Genomic DNA, 24,782 nt, shown 5'->3' with positions numbered 1-24,782 from the left:
AGATAGGCTGCAGTCTGTTAATTTGCTGCAGTATTGAAATGCAGCCTTTCCTGAAAGATTTAAGTGCTCTCCCGGCAAAACAAAACAAAAGCCTAGGCTTTTATTTTCTGTGCTATTGCTCAAGATATTTCAGATGGATAAAAACCTACTCTTCCAGCGTTCAGTTTGCAGAGATGCATTCCTTGGGAGGAGTCCCAAGACATAGACATTAAGGTATAAAGCCCTTCAAGCTCCAAATAACCTGTCTCCTTCCACCTCATGTTCCCTCCCTGCCACAAGCAATAAATGTACAATGGAAAAACCTGCCTTTATCTCTTTCACTTGATGCAGCTTTTGCCCAAGAGATTCTTTTCCTCTTAAACTTTGCAAAAATCACCTGAGATGATGATGATTATGAATTTTTTATTACTCACAGAGATAATTGAAGTGGTATAACAGCTAGCAACAGTAATCAGGTTGGGAGGAGCAGGATGGATAAGGAGAAATAGCAAATGAGAAAACAAGGTGTTTCTGTCCCTGATGCATTTTTTTATTCTCTTAAGCTATCTACACTATTTTGTGTGAAATTTTTAAAGAGAAAATTTAGTAAATTGAGATTTCAAATGCGATGAGAACAATACTAGACAGGGAGCAATGAGAAATACTGATTTCTATCCCCAGCTTTATCACTGACTGGTAATTTAGGTCTTGGGTGTGTGACCTGACAAACTCCTCCTCCTTTTTTAAAAGGTGGTAATGGTTGTTTTTGTAGTCTTAAATCTTAGTAGAGAAGTCTACCAACAGTGTTAAATTACTTAATTCATGTTTTCCAGATTTTCATATCACCTTTTGTTGTATCGTATTCTATTTTGTATTTAACTTTCATCTGAAAGACAACAAAATCTGAAAAACTCAGAACAAAAACAGAACAAAACTGAAAAATCAATTATTTTAGAAAAGTCTTTCCAATCCCAGTAACTTCCCGTTGCCCAGTAACTCTTCCAGTGAGATTATTCATCCATCCAGAGAAAACAGATGAGTTCTGCAGCATATTCTGAAGGTTACTTGGGTCATTTGGGAGGGACCTGTGTTTTAGATGGGCTGTGCTTTCATCGTGAGTGCTCTTTCACCATTTTCCCGTCGTTCATCTTTCTCTTTGTATGTTTGTAACTGCCACAGCAGCGATGTGTAGAATAGACTGTTCATGACCTAAATCACTCTGGGCCCACAATCAGGAGCAGGTGCAGCCTTGATCTGAATCAGAAGATTGCAATGTCAAGACCACATCATTGAGTGATAATGAGGATGTAAGAAGCAAAAGCTACTTTATGGTCCTGTTCCTGAGCCTTCCCCCAGGCCATATATCTTTGTATAAAATAGGTGACAATATGTTAATTCTGAACTTCTCCCAAGAACAAGTTTCTAGAGCAAATTTTAGCATTTTGTTCAATGAGCTCAACCTAGAGGTTGCAAAGGCACTAGCTTCTTGATAAAGGGGTCTTGGGCACCAGATGCAACAGTTATTTTTGAGTAACTGGTAAATAGGAAGACTATGGCTTACAGATAGAGTTTTGGGAAGGGTCACAGCATGTATATTGACTCCTAGTGTGGAAGAAGTTCTTAAAATCTAAGAATTAAACTTAAAAATGACAGTATCTGACACAAAGGTCACCCTGCTACTGTGGCTGTCATCAAACAGTAACATCCTGTCCTCTAAAAGATCTAGCATCAAATGTATGATGTTTAAAAAGATGTGGAGATTGAAGATATTACCAGGGGGAAGGGAGAGGAGGTGTTCTGCAGTGTGCTGGTAACATTCCCCCAGGACTTGAAAACTTGCAAAGTGATAGTTAGAAAGAGGGTCTTGGTGAGCGATCCCTCCTTCCCAATTTCTCTCTCCCCAGCAGGTTCTTTAAAAGCAGTTGTTCTTTGTTGTTAATCTTTGGCAGAGGAGTTACTGTTTCTCAAAAAGTAAAGAGAAATCAGGAGGATGTGTAAATGGTATGAAGGTTAGAAATGTATATCCTTTGGTTTAACCATGACTTCAACAAATACCACTAACATACATTTAAGTAGAGAAAGCTTCTTATAGGCTGTTTTCCTGAGAGTCAGTAGTATAGCCAAAGAAGTAGATCTGTTTTCAAAGAAGCAGCTCCCATTGGTAATTTGGCTTAATTACTCAGGGTTTCTTATTACCTGCAGAAGTTCGGTCCTTTTAAAGTCTTGAAGAGGCTATTATGGCAGCTGTTGGGAAGAAGCGAAGGAGAGATTCTTTAGGATATACCGTGTCATTAATCAATGGCAAGTGGTCAGTATTGAGTGTAACTGCCTTACCTGCACAGCAGTCTGCTAATAACATTCTTGCCCTGGGATCCATATACTCCATTGACCTCTTAAATGAACCCAATGTATTTGACTATTATGTACACAGCCTGTCATAGTGATTTTGATAATTCTCCACTGACAAGGCAGTCCAGAAATGAAACAATCATTTGTAATACAAGTGGCAAAATTTCCTTTCCATATGCTTGAATAGAAAGTGTGTTTTCGTATTGAGTTAAGAAGGTAAGGATAGTTTAATAGGAAGGATATGATTTCTAATCCCTTACATTCAAGCACATTTCAGAAATCTCCAAGCAGTAGCTATGTTAGCTAAACCAGCAAACACCTCAAATTGTAGTTGTGTTGGTTTTCCACAAGGATCAGTTTTCTACTTCACAAAGCTATAATGTCATGCAAAGTTCATTTTACTGGTAAGCATCATTGAGCCAAAATTGAGTTCAGAGCTCCAGGGAAAATAAATGTAAGCATTTATCTGCAGTGCTATTTAAATTGGTTTGAAATTTTGAGTTCTTGGTTACCTTGCTCATTCATTCTAGTTCACTACTTGCCCCTGTAGGGCTCCTAAAGGTTGAGAAGTTAGCTTTATGTTAGGGGTGGTGGGAGGGCCAGAAGTTATGTGCAAAACTTAGGACTGGTTATATAGTATGTAACCAGTATAGTCAAGATAAACTCTATACTGTAACGGCAGGGAAAGAGGGTTTTAACTTAAACCCTATCAATTTCTACATAAGATCAACATTTAAACCAATAAAAGATGGATAGCAATTAAAAACAGTTCTAAAGTTAAGATTTTAATGTTTCTTCTAACCATAGTCCATACAACTTCTCAACACAATAACTAAGCATTCTGTTCCTCACTCTTCCAATCAAAATTTATTCCTAAACATTTCACTTCATGAAATAAAGTATATAATGATAAACATACTTATGCAGGCATGAAATGAAAGTCTATGTGCTCCTTTGCAAGAATTGGTCTGCATTTATGGAAATTCTGGTGGATCAACCTTACCTTTTTTTTTTTTTTTTTTTTCAAATATTGGTTTGAGTGACAAGTTGTATTTTAAAAGTGTATCAGCAAATTATACTCAGTTTCTATCTTGTCCTTCTCTAACCTTTGCTATTTGTATTTCTTTGTCCTTTCAGGAATGCAGCGTAAGAAGAAATCAGAATATTTTAATTCTAAACTGCATTTTTTTTTTTTCCCCCCCTCCAGATTTTCTTGTCTTCATGTTTGGAAATGTTTTGCTCAAACCGCTTGTGTCCAATCAACATCCCAAATACTGCTATGTTGTGCTGGCTTACACCATCAGCTCGAGTCATTTGCACATGTATAATATTTTTCCTTAGTTCTTTAGTAATGCTATTACCTATTCAGCAACCACTGTGTTAATGAAATAGTGGTAAAATGTAGTATAATGTGTATTCCTGAAACTCTTGTTTTCCTAATTGTCATCTAGTCTGCGGTTATAAATCTTTCCCTTCTTCCTCCAGATTTAAGAGGGAGATGGCAGTGTGAAAATGTATTACAGCTGTAGTGCCATCATGGGTTTTTAATGAAAGCACAAATCAAATGGTAGATGTTTGAATCATTTATTTCAAAGGTGTATTTTCCCTTGTTATTTAGTTGTGCCTTAATCTAGTGTGCGTTTTATAATTTCTTGTTCTGGGATGAGATTATAATGCAAAGCAGAAGTATTCTATATTTTAAAAATAAGGCTGTCATAGATTAACCTGTGTTGATTGGAATATTAAAGTGAAGTTATAACATGCTAATATGATTTACTAGGCTGCCTGCTATTCTGTTAATGTTTCAAAAGAAATTAGGTATGTGTACAAATAGTGTACAATGTTTGTTTAATGTGCTAGATTATGTTTATTTAGAGTTTTACGTCTTGGTTAGAAGATCTGTTTTATTGTAGTAATCTCATACCTATATGACAAACACTATAAGACTAGAGATATATTGTAATTTTAAATTCATACTGCTCTCTAGTGGGGGATGCTTTCAATGCAAAAAGATGATGTATATTAATGTACAGCATGTATATAAACTGGGATTTCTGGAAAGTTATATAGAACAATTCTTTAAAATTAGTGCTCTCATGTTAATATTTTAATCCTTGTAACACTTTGAAAAAAGGACTGACTTTCTTAATTTAAAAATATTTTAAAGGGATAAATTGTTCACTCTTCTTGGACTGAACAATATCTCCAGAAGGCTGAGAGGTTGATGGATTATTGCTACTTCCTCAGGAGAAATCTCCTTCTTCCATCAGGAGAAATATGTTGTAGATCTGCTGTAGGAAAATCTCAGGTTTTCTCCTAAGCTTTCATAATCTCATAAATTCTTAAGTGATGGTTGTGGTTTGTCTATGACAGTTAATATCATCACTGTTGATATAATAGGCTTCATTTAATAAATTACTACTACTTTGCTATTTTTCTTTGGAATTTATTGTTTAGCCTCCTTTCTCATCTCTTGTTTTAGGCAGCTAAAATTCTAGGTAACAGAGCCAGCTATGCACAAAAGCAGAAATAATAATACTGACTGAGCTGTTTTTAAATTACAGCAGATACAGAGCTCTTCTCAGAACTTGGTCAATATTATTTATAACCCTATCATCTTGTTAAATGAAATTGAGTTTAGTTAGCAAAAAAGAACATGATACTAATTAAATTTATTAAAATCTGAAAACTCAGATTGAAACTGTTTTTGATATTAATAGCTTTTAGTCTTGTATCTTTAGATAGGTTTGTCTCTGTGATTTGATTTCAGTGCAGTAAGTGTGTTTTCATTCTTCAGAGGACCAAAAAAATGTTTATGTAACTGGTTGCTAATCACATGAAATTTCCAATACTTGAAGTCCTCTCAAGAGTGACTTGCAGTATTATGGTGCAATCAGACAGATTCAAAGTTTTTTTTTAGACTTATTTTTTAGATGCTGAACCTTATCTTGATCTGGTTTTAAAGGCATCTGTAGACCGTTTTCTTGTGTTGCTGCAATGAAGTTTTTTGATCTCTAGGTTGACTAATTTGTCAGTTAGAGACCAAATAGTGTTGTATTTAAGACTGCAGTGATTTTGTCATTCAAAATACAGATTAGATTCTTTGGCTAGATCTTCATTTATTCATTAAGTCTGGGAGAACAAAGCAGTTTAAAGATTTATGTGCTATGTAAAGGTCTCATCAAGATGCTAAGTTGGTATAGCATTTTATACTCCTTTAATAGTAAATAAGGTTTGCAGCGCACAGAGCACTTCTTCACCTGTATTGTTTCTGCTCACCTTTAATCACAGAAGCTCATGTTTACATTGGCTTCACTTTAAGTTCTGCAGGTGAGATTTTCTTCTCATTTCTGTAGCTACAGTTTGGTATTAGTTGGATCTAAATTTTCCACTTAATCCTTAATTTGTAATGCTAGAAAGTTAAGAAAGTAATAGAGCATGATTATTGTCATACCTTCGGACTCTTTTTGAACCAGACAAGTTAAAATGTTATAAGAATTTGGCTTGAAAACATCACAGGAAGTGGAGAGGGAACGGCTAGGGCTTGCGAAATACCTGAGCTAATTAATAAATTCAAGGACAAGGTATGTGCAATTATTTAACTAAAATGTAGGGCTTTTATTTTATTTTTTTTTCTTCTATTAATTAGACATTATTAAAATATATAAATATGGGGACTCTTCCCCTCTTTTTTTTTTTTTGGCAACTTGAAAAATGCATCTTGCGTTTCTAAGTGCTAAAACTTAAAAATGTGAACTGCTTAGTGAAGTGCAGTATTTGAGTGTAGGATTATATATAATGAACATAACCATAGGTTGTCATCCACACAGTTTAACTGCCCTATTTTATAGTTTATATGAAAATATTAAACTATGGACTTAATCCTAGATATGAGTATAAAATATTTCTGCGATCATAGCTATTTGAATTTCTGTGGTGGGTTTTCCTTGGCTGGCTCCCCGATCCCCACTTAGCTGCTCATTCATTCCCTGTCCTCACCAGGACAGGGAGAGAAAGTAAGATGCAAAACTTTAATGTCGAGGTAAAGACAGGGAGATCACTTACCAGTTACTCTCACAGGCAAAATAGACTTGAGTTGGTGAAAATTAGATTAATTTATTGCTGATTAAAGTTGAGTAGGATGGTGTGAAATTAAGACAAAAAAATTAAACACCTTCTCCCCTCTCCTCTTCCCCTCTTTTCCCACTGCTTCAATCCTCCATTCCCACCTCTTCTACCTCCTCCCTGCTGCCCCCTGGCACCGAGCAGCACAGGGGGCTGGGAAGTGGGGGTTGTGGTCATTTAGATTCTAACACTTTGCCTCTGCTGCTACTTGTTCCTTACACTCTTTTCCCTCTCCAGTGCGGGGTCTCTCCCATGGGGTACAGTCCTTCATGAACTGATCCAACATGGGTCCTTCCCATGGGCTGCAGCTCTTCAAGAACTGCTCCAGCATGGGCCTATGCCATGTGGTCTATCCTTCAGGGGGAGACTGTTCAAGCATGGGTCCCTCATTGGTCTGCAGCTCCCACCAAATCATCTGCTCCTGTGTGGGCTCTTCTCCACAGGCCACCTTTCCTACAGGAGCCTGCTCCTTCATGGGCTCTCCACAGATTGCAGCTTCCTTCAGGTCACATCCACATGCTGTGATTTGGGGTCCTGCATGGTCTGCAGTGTGGAGATCTGCTCTGACTTGGTACACCGCAGGCAGCAGGGGGACACCTTGCTTCATGATGGTCTGTCTCCACAGGCAAATCTCTGTTCCAGTGCTTGGAACACCTCTTTCCTCTCCTTCTTCACTGACCTTGGTGTCAGCAAGACCATTTCATACATTTTTCTCACTGTTCTCTCTTACGGGTGCTGAACAGTGTTTTTGCCCTTTCTTAAATATGTTTTCCCAGAGGCATTATGCCACTGGCTGGTGGGCTGAGCTTTGGCCAGCATTGGGTCTGTTTTGGATCCCATCAGAACTGGCTCAGTGTGACATAGGGAAGCCCTCATTCTCTGCACAGAGGCCACCCCTGCAGTGTCCACTACCAAAACCCTGCTGTGTAAAACCAATTGAATTTCCCACCAAAGATGATAGCTAAGATGTGAGCTTCACCTAGACTTTGCTGAGGAAATTTCTATCTATCTATATAAGGTTAACTTTTCATAAGATAATTCTCAAATACAACAAACTATTTTAGGGTTAAGATAAAAATAATTAAACACCTCTGGGAGAGTTTGGTTCCAGTGACAGAATTAGTAGTACCCCTAAATGCCTAAAGACATTCATCTGAATAGCTGTGAAGTTACTCAAGTTACATAGCAGAACTAAAAAACATCAACAAAAGGTAAAATATATGAATGGTAATTTAGTATTAAAATAAGAGAATACGAAGAATAATTTTCAGCATTTTACTAGTCTACAGATGTAGAATTCCTGTGTATATTACTTTGCATTACTCATCAATTTTCTCTGTTATGTTCTTTCTACCCAGAAAATATGAAGAAGCCCTGGAGCCCTGACTTACCAGCTGATAACCACTTGTACAATTCAGATTTCACATCCATCCCAGGCAGAGAAAGTGAGAAAGAATTAGCACCCGATGGCACTGAAGAAAAGAAGGAGAGAGAAAAGAAACAGACCAATTTCACTTTGTGCAATGTTTGTAACATTCAGCTGAACTCTGCTGCTCAGGCACAAATCCACTACAATGGCAAATCCCATCAGAAGAGGTTAAAACAGCTCAGCAATGGAAACCTCAAAAGTGATAATGGTGAGCATTAATATATATTTGTACAACTTTTGCCTTGTGTAAGCTGTATGGCTTTGACCGTTTAGTACATATGGGACTGGATGTGGACAGTTAAATACGCTTTTCCAAAATTAACGTTGTGCTTACGAATACCAAATTTAAAATATCCATGATCTCATTATTCTTCAGTGTTATATAGCCTTCTATTGCATTCTTGGGGCAGGAAGAATTAGATTAGATGCAAGAAAGCTGATGAATTGGGTATGCAGTGCTAAGTCTTAAATATTAAATTTTTAGTGGGTTGAATATATCTCTTAATAAACTTTCAAAGATTTATTTTTATTTTTTTAAAACAGTTCTCAAACAAAACTTTAAGGACTACTTTTAGCAGAATCGATTTAGTTATGCCCTTGTGATCTTGTACCACAGAGAACCTTGGCTCATTGTGTATAGCATTGTCAGTAAACATTGTTATTGGTGTTGAGCTGAGAAATGCAGCAATGTGCATAATGTCAATATATAAGAGCAAACATTTCTTTTGTTCAACCAAATCCTTTGACGTTAATGCAGAGAAACTCAGTTGCTTCAGAGTACTTGGTGTCATCCCTAACATGAATGCCTGGCAAATAGCTGAAGGGTATGCTGTCTGTGTTGTTCCAAGTGTTTTGATTTTATATTTTGTTTACGTGATAGTGTTGGTTCAGATTCTTTGTCATTCCATTTGCATTTTGATGGTTTTCAGCATAATCCATGATATTTCACATTTCACAGTCCTCTAGAAAGGTTACACTTGGTAGGGGTGTTTTGGCTTTTAATTGATTTAAAGCGGTTACAAAATAAATTGGAAAAAAATACATTACACAAAACAAATACATTCCCTAAGGCATTTCACTTTAGTTTTGTCATTCAGGTTTCAACCCATAGTTAGCATAAATCTGTTCAACCCATGTCTAGCATAAATCTGTTTAAAGATCAGAGTTGAAGTCCAAAGGAGGTGGAACAAAGATTGTTTTTGTTTTAATCTATTTCATTGATGGCTTTGGGAAAAATATGTTGTGGTAAGTGGCATGTTTTCCTATCATCAGAGTGAGTTGTGTGCCTCAAAAAAAAAAAATCATGCCTGGGGCTTTATGTACAGAAATATATCAGATTACGTGTTCCCTGACAAGAAAAAATAGATTACTATGTTACAATTTTAGTTCTCAATTTCATAACTTGTAATGCTTAACTTTGCTGTAGTATGGGTAGATTTGCACTGTTTTGGTCTGTTTCTATGCACCATGTCATAGAAATGAGGGCTTTAATAGGATGTACTTAGGATTTACAGACCTTTTCTTCAGACGTACACAAACATTCTTTAACATTTTTTTCCATTAATTACTTCCTGCCCATTTGTAGAAGCATATGCTAAGCACTAATCCTGAATAGGGTTTAAGAGGTATTTTAATATTGTCTGTGCTTTGTCCTGGTTTTAGGAGTATGAGAGCCTGTTGGGAATAATATGGGTATATTGACGAAGTATGTTGGATGTGGGTGCTTTGCTGTGTACAGGATGTTGCTCGTTTCCTTAAAACAAACCAATAAAACAAAAACAAATAAACAAACAAAACCATCAGACTGAATAACACAAATAATTTTACCTTTAAGTGGCAGGTCTGTAGAGTACAACGTTTAGCACCGTTCATAGTTCAGGCTTAGGAAGAATACCACTAACATTAATAGCAGCTGTGTGAGTGCTTAAAGATTGATTTCCTAGATGATTAAAAGTGGAATGTGGTTATCCACAAATGCATTCTTTCTAAAAACAAATAAGTACATTCTAATGTTATTACTGTCTTCAGTTAAGGTAAAATTGTGTTATCTTTGTTATTAGAACAACAATTTTGGTAGTGACAAAGTGTTGTTTTTCTGCAGTTCATTTTTCTGCTTTATTCCATGGCAAAAAAAAATTAGTAATTAAGCAATACTGGAATTAGTGTCAAAGTGTTTCAGTCATGCATCAACATTTATATTCTAGGGAGTATCAAAGCAGTAGCTTATCAGTATGTTTCTTATTTCCTCCTTAAAATGTATCTGTACCTCATGTACGACTGGTTTCATTTGTAATCAGAACATAACTGACTGTCCAGCTCTTTGTTTCAAAATGCAGTAATTTCTGGGGGGTTGCTGAAAAGATGACTCTCCAAACCTGGCAAATCTTTGAGTATCACCAAAAGTAGTGCTGCACTGGGAGAAGAACATAGCAAAGAGCGTAAGGAAGCAATTTTCCCATATCACCACACTTTGAGATTTCATATTCTTCAAACTGAAAATTACAAGTGAAATAGAGACCAATATTGTATATTTCTTCCTAGAACTGAATGTATCAACTGAAAAATTAGAACTGAATATTTGACCTGAACAGCCCATAATTTTAAGAGATGCACTGCTTGAGATCCCTTTCCTAAATCAAGTAGAAATCAGGACCTGACAGGCCTTCCACAATAATAGGCTTTGCCAAAACTGGTATGCTTGAAATATGAGCAATATTTTTCAGATGAATTATTGTTTTGTTGATGAGACCCCAGCAAGCTCGAGTGATGCGACTGTGGCTGAAAAAATTATCACTTGACCCTTTCAGTTTATCATGTGTACACAAATGAAGCTTTTTGAAGGTCACTGATGTAACTAAAGTAACTGTTAAAAGATGCACAATACTGTTTATTCAATATGTGTCAATAGGTTGCTCTATTTATGAGAATGGCGTTTCTCATGTAGAAGTGTTATTGTCATAGAAGACAGCTGTTATGCTCAGTGTTCAGGTTGCTGGTCTAATCACTTGAGACTAAATTCTGCTGTAAATTGAAACATTTGCTTTATGAGATTGTTTTCTAAAACTTCATCATCAGTGATTTCTCTGTGTATGTATACTGTGATTAGCTCTGGGGCCCCCAGCACAATAAGGACATGGATGTATCCCAGGGGAGGGCCACAGGGATGATCGAAGGGCTGGAGCACCTCTCCGAAGACAGGCTGAGGGAGTTGGGATTGTTCAGCCTGGAGAAGAGAAGGATCCGGGGAGACCTTATAGCGGCCTTCCAGTACTTAAGGGGGGCCTGCGGGAAAGCTGGGGAGGGACTCTTTGTCAGGGGGTGTAGTGATAATGTCTCTTCTAACCCAAACCATTCTGTGATATCTCATGTTGAACGATAGAGTGAAGTGTTTACACTATGCACAAGAAAGCCCCATTTCCAAGTACAGTGATCATGGACTGTACTATGGGTTGTATGTGACTTAGCAAAGGTTTGTGCTCTCTGAGATAGTTCTCTATGTGAAAAGGCTAGAAAAAAGTGTTGAAGTGTGACTGTTCCATGTTTTTTTTTCATCTCTGAATTATTCCCACAAAGATGGGTTTTCGTGTTTTTATATCATGAGGGGTAATAGAAATGGAGGATTAATTTATATGAAGCAACAGCCCATGTATTGTTCCCAAACACTTTGCAATGGACTGAATGAAAGTAGGATTCAACTGTATTAGTGTTTGACTGTAATTAAAGCTATCATGTTATAATCATCATCTTCAAGTTCTGAGGAGTAGCTTTTATCTGTTGGACATAAATGACAGAGCATGTTAACAATGCACTTGAATATCTCTGTGTAATTTCATAAGGTAAATTGCTTAAGCAAAAGTCTATTAACCTCTGCAAATATACAATTAATAAATAATATGCATCATGGGGATAAAAGCAGCATCACTTTGCTGCTCACTAGTATTGGTACTGAATTTGAAAAACTCAACAGATGTACTCTAAAAAAGTTTGCTAGTGGTTTATCTGTCAGCTTGGCACATTTGCTATTTGAGACCCACTTAGTGTCTTCCTGCAGCAATGCAGCCTCAGAACAGCACATTTTGAAGAGTCACAAAAATGATGTGGTGTAGTCGTGGAGACGCAATGTTTCTTGTGGCATTGATCTGAGTACAGTGATCTGAGATAGCTTACCAGGGCATGGTGAGATCTCAGCACTTCTGTTCCTGAACTCTGTGTATCTGGGAGTAACACAATTTTGTGTGTTCCTTCCTCTTAATAATTGCCTTTCATGTCACTTAAAAATACTTCTCACACTTTCTTCATTACACTCTGTAATATATTCCTTTTTCCTGATCATTTTTTTTTTGCCTGTCAGTTCTCCTATATGCAGTGACAAGGTGGCAAGCAAATTGGTGGAAATTTTGAGTAAATTTTGGGATTAAAAAGGGGCAAAATGAATTTCCAGCCTGGTCCACTGAAATTGCTTCACATCTTACAAAGCCAGCCTTGGCACTGTGGAAGAAGGTGAGCTTTTTGTGAAGTAGTTTATCCTCACTAAGGAGTAAGAGTCAGGGTCCTACTGATAGGATGGAAAATTAACTGTTGATGCAAATGTATAGCAGTACCAGTGAGAAAGGTGATATTAGCAAAAATTAATGTAAACTGTAATTTTCTCTGTGCTTTCTGTACTGTAAATTGCTGAATCATATTGAGTGAATGGGGCATGGTTAGGACAAAAACTGAAACTGCTTTCCTCTGCAATACTTTACTTTAGATAACAAATGGAAAAATAATGAAAAAGATGAGAAATGCTACAAAATTCATAGAACTCCCTTCACTTAAAAAAATTGATTTCTGAAACATTATTCTTTTGAAACACAGAGTCATTTAGTTTAGTGGGATTTTTGGTGGTAATTTCTTTACCTATCTCTGTGGTTATTTACTCTCTGAATTCATAACCTGGACAAGTGATTATCCAGTTTAGCAAGTTTTATTTAATTTCTCTTAAACTAAAGATGCCTTCAACTTTTATTTCAGTGAAATTTCATCTTAGCAGAATTTCCTTTTACTGTGAGCAAGAACAGTGAGTGCATGAAAGAAAGGCAAAAGATCAGATTAAATAAAAATTAAGTATTTTTTATCCTTTACTTTACATGTACATATATCCCTTATTTTACTTTGCAAAAATCAAATCTCTTAATTCAGCACTAAATATTACTTAGGAATGAACAACAATTTGATTTTTATAGTTGTGCTATTATATACCCTGAGAGTAAAATCTTTTTCTCATACCTTTTTTCAACCACATTCAGTGGTTGAATGTAGTTTCACCACAGCAACTTTTGAGATGATAATTCCATAATATCTACTCAGTAAATATTTACATAATGGTTAAAGAAAATTATTAATTTTTTTTTTTTTTTTTGTCTAAATCCTGACTTTTTACAGTCCTGAGGCAGGAAATCCAGAAGATTCATCTGAACCACTTGCAGAGTCTCCTTTCTAACATTTCTCTAGTTCTTTGCTAGATCTTTTCTAGGTCTGTGTTGCTGCTACACTTTGCATCTCTTCTGTCACTTTTTTGATCATGAAAACTGACAGCTTTGGGGAAGACATAATCTTACTTTATTTAAGGTGGTCAACTACCAAGCTACAGCTTTCAGGCAAATGGTGTTGCCTCTGCTTTTCATTGCCTTTGTCTTCCTTTCAGAGAATAGGGTTGGGTAGGGCAGTGAGGAATGGAAGAAATCATCAGATAAATTATATTGTCCTTCAGAGGAGGTGACTTTCTGCTAACTTCCTGGGAAACAAGTATTGTCAGATCAATTTGAGATGTCACTGGAAATCATGTCTCTAGCAATGACAAGTTCTTCTTAAGGTAAAGCAAGAAGTTGTACCTTAACCAACTATTTTACTGTTCTGTGGTTACAAACTCTTTCTCTATATTATGTTCTGATGCAGGGCCTCATGGCCAGTTATCCAATATGAGCTGACCTCTGGTTTAAAGCCTCTAGTCTGTGGATCACAGATGCCAGTATTCTGTAAAGAAGCACAGGAAGCTCCTCCTGGGTATTATTTAACGCTTCCCAAATGTCAAAGCTAGAAATCTCTGGACAAGTAGGATTAGCTGAGGGCAGCGCAAAGTAACATTCACTGCTCCCAGATGCAAATCTTTCTACTTACTCTGATGCACTTGTCTGTTTTCATCATATTCCTATTCCAGTTAATGAAATATGAATATAGTCTTCTGCTTTAAAAGTACTTTTGCAAACAAGATATGCTTTTATAGCACTACCCGTGTTTGCAGATTTTTTCATTTGTTTGTTTAATTCTGAAATGCAATATCTCACCAGGTATGACATCGTAGTTCATCACAACAGTTACCATGTGATAAAATGTTGTATCATTGAACAAATTCAGTTTAAGAAAGAGTCAGCTCACACCCACCACAAATGTGATGTTTGTTTTTCCCTTCATAAGCCAAGAAGGCCACTTGGCTTTGTGAGTATCCAGAAAATGGTGGATGGAAATTATAGAAAAACTATTTGTGTATGTGCAAATAGCCATAGGTAGCAGTCAGCTGTTTCAATTAAACACAGAGAGATATTACTAAATGGTATTATAGACTCATCATAAGTAGACTCTAGCATTGTCTCAAGTTGTGGGCAGACTGTGGAGAGTTTCACCACTGCACTTGGAATAGCTTCAGTAATGCCAAATGCAACATTTATTCTAGCAATCCCTCAAACATCTTTTTGGATTGGGGAGAAATTCATGAGGAGAATTGAGGAGAAATTCATGGTAATTAAAGAATTCCTCATGTACATGGCTAATGTATCTGGTAACTGTTCCACTGAATATCATGACAAAATACAATATCTATATTTCATATTTTATATATATATATATATATAGGAGACCTCAAAACAACGAAACTGACATTATTAACTATGAGTAACTATGCTTACCTAAAAATTCTTCAGAGAAGTAGAAATTTATTGCTAAGTGTTTAAAGTATTTTTGAGGTTTCTTGTTGTTCTTCAAGTACACTGAAGAATGTGTTTATGTCCTTTGTTGAAGTATGACCTCAACTGATAAATTCCTTTCTTTTCTACCATCCAAGGTTACAACTGAATAAAACCTGCTGTGACAGTTTGTTATGAATCAATCCATTTAAGGTATATAAAGAATCTCAACTGATGAGAATATCTGCCCAGGGTCTAAACAATTTCACAACTACGGATTTGAACAAGTTACAAACTGGGGTTGTTTCTGGTTTTCTGTGTGGATATAAGACTGCACAGGATCTCTTTTAATATCCCCACATGTATAGCGTGCCCTGTTCTTGGGTACCATCTCCAAAGCAAGATGCTTAGCAGGTTGTCTCTGTCCATAGGACTGTTTATTGGATTGTCCATGAGAACTCTGGTGTCAGACAGCTGACACAAGTTCTTCAGTAGCCCCTTACTTTGCTGGCTGCTAGCAGTCAGAAACCCTACCCAGATTTGCTATGATAAAACACTGAGAGTTGAAGTACTTTACAGGTGTTTTCAACAGCACAAAACGGTTGCTGCTATATGTAGGTTATGGGATGAAAATCATGGAAACGATTCTTCATCCATTGTGCATCTACTTGCTACATTCTACCATACTCTGTTCTAACTCTGTATGTTTCCAACATTGTTCTCTCACTGTTGGTTCATTCCTTTTAGACATTCATGACCCTACATCCTCAGGACTTTATGTTACTTCTAGCTGTACAATACCTTTTCTTCTATGTTGTAAAATAACTGCCATTTTAGTTCTCAAATCTGTGCTTAAAATATGTTTGCCAAAAGCAGGAAAGCAACTGTCATCTTGTTCTCTTTGCACAGCCACGTAAGATCAAGATAGCCTCTTTTAAATCTTTTTTCTTCAATTTATTTATTTATTTTGCTACATAGTTTCATGCTAGATCCTGTCATACACATTTTTTGTCTGAACTGCTTTGTCTGTCCTTTTTAAAGTCAGTGCTGTTTTAGGTAAGTGTTGTATTTGTTTTGTGCTGTAGCAGGAATACCAATAAGCAATAACCAGCTGTAAAAGGCTCAGTTAATCCAGGAACAATCTTCCTGGTCCATTTGTGCTGTTTCTGAACTGTGCTGAGACACTGGTCTGCCATTCTTTACTTCTTCCTGAGTGTGGCACCAGTCTCACTTCTGAGAATACTGGCATTTGATCTCTACTTGCTTGTACAGCTAACAAACTGTTGAAACCTGTTTTGCAGGATCTCCATTTAGTTCTGCTTATATCACTAGGTCCAATATAGATTATGATGACCATGGCTTTCTTCCAGACCTTCTCAGTAACTTGTCTTCTTTTAATATGATTTTTTTTTTCCTGCACTGGCGTCTGGTAGGCAACAAATCTTCTATGAGTCATGACAACACACTAAACTTATCAACATTTCCTGGTATTAGACTCCTCAGAACTAGCTTTTCCCATATTCATTTTTCTCTATACAAATATAAATATATATTCATCACTGAGACTGTAGAAGTATAATTTTGTACTTCTCCTGTGTCCCTCATTTTGTAAATTTTTTAGGCTATAGCAGTTTAAGCAGAACTTTAGAGCTTTATCTAATATGACTAGAAGAAAAATAAAGCATATTGTGTGACATACCTTTCATTAATGTTGACTTTTTCTTATTTATGACCTTTCATTCCTCTAATTCAAAATACACTGTCTTCTTGATAGTCAGTCGTGTCCTTGATTTTTTTTTTTTTTTTTTAATCCTCTGACATGCTTCACAGTAGAAGAAAATACATCTCAAGATCAGAGTTTTAAAGCCAGTTCCAAGTACAACAATTACAAACTCCTGGCAAATTCAAGAGAATGAAGCAAGTTCCTCACTCTGTTGAGGAACTTAGTGTTAGCACATATTTATGGCATTTCAGTTTACGTCATGAAGAAAGCACTAATTCTAATCTACAGTTCACACTGCTACTGTGGGAGTTAATCTGTATAATGTGAGAAACACAGAAAAGATAATGCTTATAGGTTAGCCTGGCTGGAGTGCCAACATTGCAGATATATAAACATTGTCAAGATTTTTCCTTCCATTTTTTCATACATGAAATCAGGGAGCTGGGAAGATACACTTCTTGTAAGCAACAGAAAATAGCAGCAAACTTCATAAATTAATTCTTTGTTCTGTAATCAAAATTAAAATTCATACAGTTCTTCTCTAAATAGTTTATTTCAGAGTAGGATGCCTTTAAATGAAAGCCTCGCTAATAGGGATGGTATATAATTTGTTGTATGGAATATAATGTGCGAGTGTGTCTTTTTTTTTTACTTTTTTTTTTTTGTGGAGTGTTGTTTTTTGCATGCTTTAGCAGCATAATTTTTATTAAACTAGAAACCAAAATAAGACAGTCTCCCTTTGCACTGGATAAGATGGTGTTGTAGAGGGAAAAAGAACAACAGTAATTTTGTGATCAAACATTCTGCAAACTTTAAAGCAATTTCATTGGACAGGTAAAGCTAGGTACCAGGAAAGTAAAGTTGGAAATGTCAAAATCACTCACTTGCCATTTCTGAGTGCAGCTGGTTAACAATTTTGTCAAAGATTATTCAGAAATGGAGTATTATTAATTTTCTTCTGTTGAACCCATTCCATGTGTAATTATTCTTAGGAACAATTAACAACTCATCTGTCCTTTTTGCCAGGACAAGTCCTATCCCTAAACCCTAGATATTCTCATCCTGTCCCAGTAGAAATACCAATATTAAAAAGAAGAGAGGAAAATTCTACCTTCTATTTCCATTCCTGTCCTCAAATTAAAGAAAGACAGGCTTGGCAGCTCACATCATAAGTAGAAGTCTTTTCTACTGGGCAAAGGTAATAGAATAGTAGAGTTTCATCTACTTGTTGCTTAGTTTTATTTATTTTGCTAAAATTTCCTATTTTTTTTGCTAGATTATTTTGTTTGTTTGTTTGTTGTGTTTTTATGCTTATTACAGTTTGCGATTTGATCATCAAACTGAAGAAAACCAGTGATTATATGGCACTAGTTCTGACGGTCCTTAACTCTAGTCTCCTTGCTTTTGATTCAGTCATGTTACTACCCATAAACCTTTTGTATAGTAGTTCATGGATGGATGCATATGCGTAGCTGATGATTTTCAGTAAACTTCCAATTTGAATGCTGTGATTTTTTTCCTATTGCCATTAAAAAAAAAAAAGAAAAAGAAAAAATAATAGAAAAAAGAAAAATTTCATTTTTTTCCCTAGGGGGAAGAAACAAACAAACAAACAAAAAAACCCTTAAATGATAAAATGACAGCATTCTTTTTACCAAAGGTAGATTAGACAAGGACCATAGACAAATGTAGTCAAGTTCAAATAGAAATATTACCAGAAATATCCCCCAGCTCAGTAGTGATATCTGATACTCTGAAGTGACTTTGCTATGTGTTGCATTAAAAATTAGAAGTTTTAAAAAGAAACAGTTCAACTTTTTGGAGTAGTCTCTGACTTCACACCCATAGGGCAATATGGTCAAGCCTGCAGGACAGTTGTATGCTGGGAAAGTTTCGGTGGCAAGCTGGGTAGTATATTTTAAAGGGATTGATATGGAAGAAACATAAAACAGCGATGCCTGGAAAGAAGCTAATTGTGCTCCCATCTTCATAAAAGGTAAGAATTAGAAGCTGGTCAGTCAGTTATCAGTTGCTAGGAAGTTTATGGAGCAAGTCTTTGAGAAAGCTATTTACACAAACATGGAGGTGGTTGGAAACAGCCATCATGTAGACTTTGTTCACAGAACCAGTCATTTCATCATAGAAGGTAATTAGGCTGGTCTTCCAAAGAGATATCACTTTACTTGACTTTAGAAAGGTTTTCAACATTGTCTGCCTCCCATAGGAGGCTGCTTATTGTAGCCAAATTGGTGAGCTCTCCACGCTGGGTGGGTGGAGTACAAAGTAGATTAGAAACTGGGCATCAGGTTCCAAGGGTAATTATCAACCTTTCACATTCTAGCAGGCAGGTGATTGGTTTTGGCTTGCCCCAAGGATTGGTAGTGTTGACAATGCTGTTTAACATCCTCATCAGCAATTGTGATGATAGGACGGGACATATTTCCTTACGAAGCCTGCAGACGACACTAAACATAGCAAAGTCTTTGGTCTGATGAAATACAACTCTGCTGTTGAGAGGAACCTCAGCAAGCTGGAGATGTGCTCCAGCAGGAACCTAATGAAGCTCAACAAATGCAAAAATGTTAAGTACAGCACCTGGAATAGGACAACCTCATGCACCATTCCAGCTGAATGGCTAGAAAGCAACTTTGCAAAAAATGACCTGGGGTCTTGGTAGGCAACAAGTTGAACATGAGTCATCTGTGTGCTTTTGTAGAGGTGAATGCTTAACTGCACACTGAGCTGCATTTGCAAAAAGATGAGCAATATGTTCAGGGAGGTGGCAAAAAGGTAAGCAATATGTTGAGGGAGGTGATGACTATCCGCCCTGCACTTTTGAGATTTTATTTGGAGTGGTGTGTCCAGTTTGGGTCCCACAGTAAAAGAGAGACATCAAAACAGAGTGAGTCATGAGGAGCATCATCACTAAGATGGCCAGAGTGCTGGAGCACATGACTTGTAAAGAAAAGTTGATAAAGCTGGTTTCATTTACTGTGAAGAAAGGAAGGGCTAATGGAGTATCCTGATGTGGTCTTCAACTTCTTAGAGGGAGAGAATGGATATGTACACCAAAAAGGTAAGAGGGAAAAGTCACAAGTTGCAGCAAAGGAAATTTTGATTATATTTATGGAAAAAAAGCATTCAGATCTTCACAGTAAAAATGAGTAAGCACTAGAATAAGATGCCCAGAGTGGTTGTGGAAATTATTGTCTGAAGACCTTAAAAATTCAGCCTGATATGAGCTTGTAGTAGGTTCTGTTTTGAGTAGAAGGCTAGACAAAATTATTTTGAGAGATTCCTTTCCTTCTGAATTGTTTGAAGGCTCTTTAGAAAATACGACAGGAAAGCTTCAATTTTAAAGACTGAGGGACTACTTGATTAATTTACATCAGAAGGAAGGTCGATACAGCCAAAGTCTTGGATGTTTCTTCATAAAAGTGTGTTTAAAAAGAAAAACTGCCAAGAAAACTCCTCTCTGAACGTCAAGTCACTGATACTATTTGACAGAAGCATAACAAATAAAGTAGAATCTGGATTCTTAGAAAGGCTTTGAGATGTAAAACAAACTGTTGAAGCCTTTTCTAGTATTTTTATTTATCATCAAATTTCCTCTCACATAGTCAGAACTGCTGTTGATTCATGTTACGGTCTATCTAGGTAAAAAAATATCTAAATAACATTCTTGTCTGCTTGAAGATGAAAACTAGGAACAAAGCTGTTAGTTTATAGAGATCTTTTTCAAAACGTTCTTCTGCCTTTTGTGGTAATACAGGAAAGAACAGGTGCTGCAAGGTGCAGCAAATAACAACAGATACTATATTGTTCAATGATATAGGAAGAAAGACTTGGTCTTCGTGACAAACCCACTTTTAATAGCCGTTCAAACTTATTTTTCTTACACAACTTTTAATGTAAATCACTGAAGATAGGAACAGTAGACTCTGATATGTGATCACTGGAGTGATCAAAAAGCTCATTTAAAAATAAATTAAAAAAAAAAGAGTTTATTTTTCTCACAAGTAGCATCTCAACATGAAATTAAATGATAGTAAGTTTTGTATGTTTAGGAAAGTACATAGTTCTCTATTTAGAATTGTCATTGTAATCTAGTGAAAAAAGTACCACACATCAGTAACAAAGTATTCCCAATGTTTTAACATCTTGAAATGTTAAGAGAAAAAAAAATCATTCACTGCATTTATTTGATTTTTATCACTGACTCTTGATGTCAGTGATCCATGAAATGTGATTGAGAAGGGCAAAGAAAAGATCCTGGAACTGCTAAACTTTGAAAAAATATACATTATTCAGGCTTGCAGCATTGGCATTTAAGGTCTTGTTACTCTGAAATAAATTGTTTCAAAAACAGTGGCGATTGAAATTGTTTCAAGAACTCAGGTTTTAGGAACATTGATAATTAAAGATTTGTGTAACTTTAGCTTGGAAAAAGCAGCAATGCTATGGATTAAACAAAGAAAAGTATGTTTTTATCTGGCATAGTAGTCTCGGTACTATTCAACAAGAAAATATTTTAGTTTTATTGACACTATTTATTGCAATCCAGAAGAGTTTATTTCAATAGAATTGCTCAATTATATCTCTGAGAGATTGGTTGTATGTAGAAATAGCTATAATCCTTTAATACAGGTTGATAATTCGGACTATAGGATAATCAAAGGCTTACTCTGATGTGTAGTTGTAAATCTGTTTTGGAGGAAATTGTTGTGATTTCTCTTATACAGCATGGAAACCATTCTACAAAATACACTGACCATGTTAATAAAGTACTAGAGGGCTCAGAAACACACATTCAATTATAACCTGAAAACTACAGTTCCATATTCATACAGACGTATATGCACACATGTATTTAGTCTGTGTGGAAATATTGGGCTAGTTTGAAAGAAAAATCCAGTGCACTTGTGCACCATCTTCATATTTGCTTAGAGACAGTCCTGGATGTTAGCAATGGGTAATTAGTTTCTACTCTTTAAAAATTGCTGTAGATTTTTTTTTTCTCTGAAGAGCTCCAGTAGTTTAGTTTTGAAATTAAGTTTTCCAAACTGCATGTGTTTGTTTTCTGAAATTAGAAGTCATACTGATGATGTTTTCAAGGGAACATCAATAGCAATATGGCTTCCCAGTCCTTAAGCTGAGTTGTATTTCTTCTAATATGGTTTTATTTACTGATGCTGCAAATTTCATAATCCAGAGAACCTGCTTTTACACAACACAATGTAAATTTGTTTCCTTTACATCTTTAAATCTTTCTTTTTGATACACTCCAGAAATCTTCTTGCAATTCAGTATTCATATTACATTATGACTGATGCAAACCTATACTTGATAAGAATAAGTGTTATTACATTAAGTGCTATTACTTTTAATAGCTCTCTATGAGTATTTTAGTTGTTGACAGCATTAGTAAAACAAGGTAGCTTTATGCAAGTGTTTTTTTTTTTTTTTTTTCCAGTGGGAATGTGGTGTAGTGCTATTATATTGGTTAGTGGTATTAAAATATTTCTAGTGTATTTTAGTAAAAACACATATCTCTTCCTATATCCACTCTTTTTCCTTTTTTTTTTTTAATTACTTTGGAGAACAATCTACATACCATTGTTCCCCCCCAACACTCTCCCCTCCCCCCCCCACCCCCAAAATGTGGGTATTTTGTTTAGATTCATCATAGAGATCTTGAGTAATCCAGTTTAGCTGCTCCCCAAAGTTCCCCATAAAGAGAATTGTCACCATGACTTACTATTTCTGGATACACAAAGGATTTCTATTTAATTTGTTCTGACAGAGCATTCCATGCTCTGTAGTTTGCCTGTGATAGATGAGATGCCATGAAAACACGGTGGCTGAGGCAGCATCTGCAAACACATAAGGGCAGGAGTGGTAAGCTTATAATGCAGTTTCTGAAAACAAGAAAAATAGATCAAATGATATCTGCTTCATAAAATATTTCACAAAATTCTTGAGACTAAACCAGATGGGAATATATGCATGAAGCACAGAATAGATTTTGAAATGTCCTCAATTTGTTTATTTTGGGTACAAAGTGAGGTGCCTAAGGCTCCTTCTCCCTTGACATTGTGCAAGGTCAAAAGCCACCCACTGTGACCCAAAGAAACCCTAAGGGAAATCCAGGATGTTACCCATACTGAGGGCAGTAATCAGGCCAACAGCAGCTTCCTACAAGACTATTTTACAGTAACAGTATGGAGGTTATACTCATACTGTTTAATCTCATGGAAAACTTCAGAAGGCCTTGGTTCCCATGGAGAAGTTCTCTCTTTGGTAGTAAAACGCCCTTCACAACCCCCCTGTGAACAGTGGCATGAACCCCTGAACAAGCTTGCTTTTATGCAGGATAAAAAGGGATCAATGCAGAGGCAAGACGAGACTAACAAGGCAGTAGTGGGATTCAGACAGGCCTGGGTTGGTGCTTTTTCCCGTTTTGCTGGGAAAATCAGGCATGAAAATTCATTTCTTTATATGATGGAATTAACTAGCAGAGGTAAATACAAATGTAGAAAATGATTAGAATAAGTAAATGAACAACTATGAGGAAGGTTTCAGGAGATGTGAGAGAATTGTTTGTATTTTACGTTAAAGTAATCGAAAACCTGGAAGAATATATATGTTTTTTTTCAATTCTTGGTCATCTTGAAGTCATTAGACAAAGTACCATAAATTTTCATAGAATTAATATTTTGCATTCACTTGAGTGCCTGGTGCATATATTTCCTACTCAGAAGGTGGGCTCCTTCTGCCAGGAGTCACCAGGCTGGTGTAAATTACACAGCAAAATTTAGTATTTTTTTTGATTCAAGGTAACAAAGTAAAAGTGTAGCACTTCTATACCACCCTCTCATTTCTCTTCCTCCTTCTCAAAGGAAACACAGGAAAATAACTCAAAGGAAATCTGGTGAGGTGCTTATCTGAGAACTGCTTGATTTTGTGCAGGGAAAAGACTTCAGAGTTACACTGTGGCACTTCTCAATGTTTTGAATCTACATCTTGTTGTTTATTTTTAATTCAGAGTTTAAAAATAATATTTCCATGCTACACAACTGAAAAACAAAAATAAAGCAAGCTCTTAATATATAGAAATACGTTTCAAGAAACTGTACTTCTACATTAACTTTTAATCCAAACGGAAGGTATCATATGGAGAGTTTAAAAAAAAATAATAATGGGGGGTGGTGGTAATGGTGGTGGAGGGGGTGGTGGGGTGCAGGGAGACAAGGTAAATAATAATTATTTTAGTAGAAGTTAATACTTCATTGGAATGACTGTGGCTTTCTCTCCCTCCTTGTTTTTGAACACTGCTGTGAATAGTTTCTTATGCTGTCGCTATCTTTACCATGGAGCTTTACCATGGAAGTGTCTGGACTTTAACAACAGTGCTGAGTATTCAGCACTAACGCCTTATTTAGGACAGTCTGTCTTTGGCATTAGTAAAAATTGGGCAGGTGCCTGGTGTCTGTTTTGTCTTCCAAAACCATTACCTGAACTATGAGGTACACTTATAACTTCTGGGGGATTCTAACCAACATCTCTAATATATCTTACTGTTTTAAGCCCAAATATTAAATAGTTGCCCTGGAATGAAGAAAGTGTATCAAACAGTTTCCTTTTTTGCTGGCATGCAACAGTTGTTTCAAGTGAAAGTGTTTAAGCTCTAACTCTGTGCTTCTATAAATATATAACAATACTAGTAACTTCAGTGTATGCCAAAACAACATTATAAGGGAATAAAAAATGCTAGCTGTGTGTGTTATGCAGCCATTTTTTTTTCTCCTTCCTTTTCTTTACTGGTGATCCTTGCCATGGAGACATTATTTTCTAACGAATTGAATTGAGAAGAAATAACTTCCTCAGAAGCCCCCTTTCAGCTTTGTTTCTAACCACCCTATTAATACTGAAAGTGTTTGCAGCTACCTTTTCGTGTTCACAAAATTACTGATAATTTTATAGGTTCTTTTTATTTGTGAAGATCAGAATAAAAAAGTTTTTTTGTTTGTTTTTTAATTGTTCAATAGCTGTTAATGTATACAACCTCGTATTCCTACATGCATATTAGATTCCAAAATCCTTGTCTTTTTATAACTGGGAGGGGAAAAAAAAAAAAAGGTTAAAAGGTGGATCTTTCGTTTATATGGCTACTGGTTGATGTATGAAGCTGTTACTGCCAAACTCAGGAAGAGTTTTTCCTAAGTAAATGCTTTGG

At 36.1% G+C, this 24,782-nt stretch overlaps 1 protein-coding gene across 1 annotated transcript in view; it reads left to right on the top strand.

Annotated features, from left to right (window-relative positions):
* The window catches only part of ZNF385D (zinc finger protein 385D), a 429,524-nt gene that overhangs the window by 76,800 nt on the left and 327,942 nt on the right, over positions 1 to 24,782 (top strand). The window contains exon 2 of the mRNA XM_035556476.2: positions 7,812 to 8,090. Coding sequence (XP_035412369.1) covers positions 7,812 to 8,090 — 279 coding nt within the window. The remainder of the gene's footprint in view (positions 1 to 7,811; positions 8,091 to 24,782) is intronic.

Source organism: Cygnus atratus, chromosome 2 (assembly GCF_013377495.2).
Source record: "Cygnus atratus isolate AKBS03 ecotype Queensland, Australia chromosome 2, CAtr_DNAZoo_HiC_assembly, whole genome shotgun sequence".
In the NCBI taxonomy this organism is placed as follows: Eukaryota; Metazoa; Chordata; class Aves; order Anseriformes; family Anatidae; genus Cygnus; species Cygnus atratus.
Note: the sequence above shows the minus strand (reverse complement) of the source record. Positions and strands in the feature narration are given on the sequence as shown.